Raw genomic sequence first — 4,404 nt, forward strand, 5'->3', positions numbered from 1 at the left:
CCCTGACGTCACCGCGCGCCGGCGCGTCATCGCTGTGCGCCGGGAGCGGAGCGGGCCGGGGCCGGAGGGGGCCGCCATGTGCGAGGCGGCGGGGGACGACGGAGGCTGCGGGGCGGAGGCGGCACCCGCGCGGCGCCGCCGCGCCCCGGCACACAGGTGGGAGCCCGACCCGGGAGCCGGGCTGGCCCGCCGGGGCCGCCCCCGGTACTGCCCCCGGTACTGCCCCCGGTACCGCCCCCGGCACCGCCCCCGGTACCCCCTAGGCATGCCCCCCTGCTGCCTCCGGTGCCTCCCCAGTACTCCCGCCAGTAGCCCCCCCGGTACTGTCCCCGCTATTCCTCCGATACCCGCCCCGTGCTGGCGCCCGGTACCCCCCGGTGATGCCTCTGGTGCTGTCCCCGGTATCCCCCAGCACTGCCTCCGGTACCCCCGGTGCTGGGCCCCGTACCCCCCAGTACTATTCCCGGTATCCCTCCGGTACCCACCAGTGCTGCCTCTGGTGTTTCCTCCGGTGCCGCCCACCGGTGCTGCCTTCGATACCCCCCCGGTGCTACCTCCGGTATCCCCCCCGGTAGTCCTCTGGTACCATCCCGCTATCTCCCGGTGCTGGCTGCGGTACCCCCCCGGTACCCCCCGATGCTGCCCCGGGGACCGGGATCGCCGCCTCCCCCTTCCCGGTACCGCCCCCGGGGTGGGTCGGGGACCGGTGCCCCCGGTGCTGCCCGGTGACCGCCCGTGCCCCCCGCAGCCACCCGCGGCCCTGCGTGAAGTGCGGGCAGGGCTCTGCCGCCCTCGTCATCCGCCTCGGGGACGCCTTCTGCCGGTGAGGGACCGGGGCCGGCACCGGGATGGGGGGGCTGTGCTGTGTGGGGCCACGGGGCTCGGACATGTGGGGCCTGGGGGCGTCGGGGCTTGGGGACACCGGGGCTTGGGGACTGCAGGGCCTGGGGACATGTGGGGCCTGGGGACATCGGGGCTTGGGGACATCGGGGCTTGGGGACTGCAGGGCCTGGGGACGTTGGGGCTTAGGGACATCAAAGCTTGGGGACATCGGGGCCTGGGGACGTCGGTGCCTGGGGACATCGGGGCTTGGGGACTGCAGGGCCTGGGGACGCCGGGGCTTGGGGACATCAAAGCTTGGGGACATCGGGGCCTGGGGATATCAAAGCCTGGGAGCATCAGGGCTTGGGGACATCAGGGCCTGGGGACATTGGGTCTCTGGGACAGCAGGGCTTGGGGACACTGGGACTCAGGGGTATTAAGGCTTGTGGACAGCAGGGCACAGAGACAGGGGGCTCAGGGACATTGGGGCTCGGGGACATGGGGTCTGGGGGCCGTGGGACACGCCACGGCTCAGGGCCGTGTCCCCGCAGCGGCTGCTTCCGTGAGTACTTCGTGCACAAGTTCCGCGCGATGCTGGGCAAGAACCGTGTCATCTTCCCAGGAGAGAAGGTACCGGTGTGGGGGGGACGTGGACACGGAGGGGACCCGTGTGGCAGTATCGGGGCTGGTGACAATCCCTTGTGTCCCCACAGGTGCTGCTGGCACTGTCGGGGGGGCCAGCCTCCAGCGCCATGCTCCGGCAGGTCCAGGAGGTGAGAGTAGGGGGGATGGGGGGACCTGGGAGGGGGGGCACGGCTCACCCACCCCCCTCACCCTGCGCCTCTGCCAGGGGCTCAGCCGGGAGACGGCCAAGAGGCTCCGCTTTGTCCCCGGCCTCATCTACGTTGACGGTAAGGATTGGCCCCGCTCCCAGGGCTGGGGGCTGCCACCAAGCCCAGCGAGGCTATGGCACCCCGGGGTGTCCCCCTCGCCCTGGGGATGGGCTTGGGTGCCCCCTCCTCACCGCAGCGGTGGCCCCGGCGCTGCCCGCCTGCCTTGCAGAGGGAGCGGTGCGTGGGCAGAGCCCGGCGCAGCGGGAGCAGAGCCTGGCCCGCATGGAGACCCTGCTGCAGGCGACCGGCTTCCCCTACCAGTTGGCCCACCTGGAGCAGGTACAGGGGTGGCAGGGGGGGACACGCTGGGGTGGGGGGACACGCCTGGCCGCCCCCAACCCCTGTGCCCTGGTATCCATCTCTGCCCCACAGGCGCTGGAGCTGCCCGCATCCATCTTGCGGCCAGGGCCGGGGGGGTCCGGCGAGCCTGGCCCCTCCTACAAGGAGGCCGTGGAGGGCTTCATCCAGCAGCAGCGGCAGGAGGGGGACGGGGACGGTGGCACCTCGCTGCCCGGCGTCGGCACCCAGGTGGGGGACGCAGCTGCCCCCCGCCTGCCTGCCACTGCACGCACCCAGGAGCTGCTGCGACTCTTCGAGGCTGTGGAGACGTCGACGGCGAGAGAAGAGCTGCTGCAGATGCTGCGGTGAGGGGCTGATCCTGCCCGGCGCTGGCACCAGGCATGGCGCAACAGCTCTGAGCCGATGTCACCTTGTCCCCCAGGACCCACCTCATCCTGCAGACGGCCCGGACCAAGGGCTACGCCAAGGTGATGACGGGCGAGAGCTGCACCCGTGTGGCCATCAAGCTCCTCACCAACCTGGCGCTTGGTCGCGGCGCCTTCCTCGCTGTCGACACGGTGAGCAGCCCCCCGGCACCCTGTCCCCGAGCTGGGGTTGGCTGTCCTTGCCTGGAGGGGTGACATGATGCCGGGGGCGGGGGGCGAGTGTCTGCGGCTTGGTGTCGGCGCGGTCCCTCGGCAGCCTGCGCGCCCACAGGGCTTCATGGACAACCGCCACGGCGACGTGATGGTGGTGCGTCCCATGCGGGAGTACATGGCCAAGGAGATCGCCTTCTACAACCACTTCTTCGACGTCCCCACCGTCATCGCGCCGCCCCTCCCCACCAAGGTAGGGACATCCGCTGCACCCTGCGGGGGGGATCCCGAGCTCCGTGTCCCCACGGCGGGGACGGGACCCCCCCATCCCACCCCTGCCCTCTCTTCTCGCTCCCCCAGCGCCGGGAGAAGCCCAGCATCCACCGCCTGATGGAGCGCTTCCTCCTGGGGCTGCAGGAGGATTTCCCCTCCACCATCAGCACCGTCTACCGGTATGGCATCCCCTCTGTGGGGGCACCCCGGGGTGGCAGAGGAGGTGGGGGCAAGCGGGGTGCACCCGCTCACCCCCGCCACGTTGGCTGCAGGACGGGTGAGAAGCTGAGCCCGGCTCCGGCCAAGGCAAGCAGTGAGTCCCAGCGCTGCCTGCTCTGCCTGTGCGCCCTGGACATCGCTGGGGGTGAGTGGGGTGGGTGGTGGGGGGCACGGGGGATGGGGGGGGGCAGCCATGCACCCCCAGTCCCACCCCTGCTCTCCGGCTCTTGCAGAGGAGGAGTTGGCCCTGGAGCCCACGCTGATCATGGAGGAGCCAGAGCCGGCGGGGGACGGGTGCTGCCAGGACGCCCCAGCAGTGGGGTGAGCGTGTGGGCAGGGGGGGACACTGGGGTCACCGCGCTGACACCGCTGAGGGTCCCTGTCCCCGCAGGGCTGAGAGCAGAGCTGCCTTCATCCCGCTGCTGTGCTACAGCTGCCGCCTCACCTTCAAGGAACTGGTAAGGCTTTTGGGGCGCAGCGGGGCGGCTCTCCTTGGGGATGGGGGTCCCCATCTACGGCCCCTCTCTTGCAGGGCCCCCTCGCCACGCTGCCGCCCTACGTGCGCGCCGAGGCTCAGCGCAGGATTGGCAGGTAGGGGGGACAGGGGTCTCCTCCCCGCCGGCTCAGACCCCATGCTGCGTCCGTCTATCCACGCCGTGTCCGTCCCTTGCAGAGCGGAGATGAAGCAGCAGAGCCAGGAGGACCCGCTGGAGAACGAGGAGCCCGGCAAGAGCTGAAGGGGCTGGGGACAGCGGGGGACACAGACCCCTGTCCCTCTGGGGCACCGGTGGGACAAGGTGCCATCCCCCTAGGATGCTTTTAGACCCCATTTTGGTTACAGCCAGGGGGCAGGGAGAGCCCCCAGCTCCCATGTGGCAGAGGCCAGGGGTGCTGGTACCCCCAGGGCAGAAGGTCCCTGGTCCCACCCTGCCCCCCCCCTCCCCACCCCAGCCGTGCATCAGCCGGGGAGGCCTCAGCTTTGTTTTATTAGATATCTGTATAAATAAACCATTTGAATTAATAAAAAAACAAAACCAAAGTCACAACAAGTGTTTAGAGTCCGGCTGGGGCTGCCAGCCCCCCCCAGCTGGGGGGGGCCATGACCCAGGGCCCCCCATCCTGGGGCTGGGGGGCTATTGCTTTTGAGTTCAACCTGGTTCTGGAGCAGGGCTGGGGAGAGCAGGGAGGGGGCACGGGCCGGCTCCTGACCCCCCCAAACCTACCCAGCAGCCAGGGGTGCCCAGGGGTGGGGGGGGCCGGCTCCTGCTCCCCCCCACCCACCCCAGGAAGGCACAACGTGGTCTCCAGGGGTCGGACGGCTT

The 4,404-nt window shown here is 70.4% G+C and overlaps 1 protein-coding gene across 1 annotated transcript; it reads left to right on the top strand.

The window, feature by feature from the left end:
- Nucleotides 1-76: 76 nt before the first annotated feature.
- Nucleotides 77-4,008, top strand: CTU2 (cytosolic thiouridylase subunit 2). Its single transcript, XM_059824889.1, has 15 exons — nucleotides 77-156; nucleotides 749-823; nucleotides 1,374-1,452; nucleotides 1,536-1,595; nucleotides 1,673-1,733; nucleotides 1,852-1,994; nucleotides 2,088-2,359; nucleotides 2,437-2,572; nucleotides 2,697-2,843; nucleotides 2,951-3,042; nucleotides 3,136-3,227; nucleotides 3,316-3,376; nucleotides 3,474-3,540; nucleotides 3,615-3,673; nucleotides 3,756-4,008. Exons 1-15 carry the CDS (start codon nucleotides 77-79, stop codon nucleotides 3,817-3,819), a joined length of 1,488 nt encoding a protein of 495 aa, XP_059680872.1. The 3' UTR covers nucleotides 3,820-4,008.
- Nucleotides 4,009-4,404: the final 396 nt, after the last annotated feature.

This window comes from Gavia stellata, chromosome 15 (genome assembly GCF_030936135.1).
Source record: "Gavia stellata isolate bGavSte3 chromosome 15, bGavSte3.hap2, whole genome shotgun sequence".
NCBI lineage: Eukaryota > Metazoa > Chordata > Aves > Gaviiformes > Gaviidae > Gavia > Gavia stellata.

What these genes read in the sequence shown, in the direction of transcription:
- CTU2 (XM_059824889.1), top strand. Translation starts at nt 77, where the DNA reads ATGTGCGAGGCGGCGGGGGACGACGGAGGCTGCGGGGCGGAGGCGGCA. An exon ending in AGTTGGCCCACCTGGAGCAG is followed by an intron (nt 1,995 to 2,087) that starts GTACAGGGGTGG and finishes TCTGCCCCACAG; the next exon opens with GCGCTGGAGCTGCCCGCATC. An exon ending in GCTCAGCGCAGGATTGGCAG is followed by an intron (nt 3,674 to 3,755) that starts GTAGGGGGGACA and finishes CGTCCCTTGCAG; the next exon opens with AGCGGAGATGAAGCAGCAGA.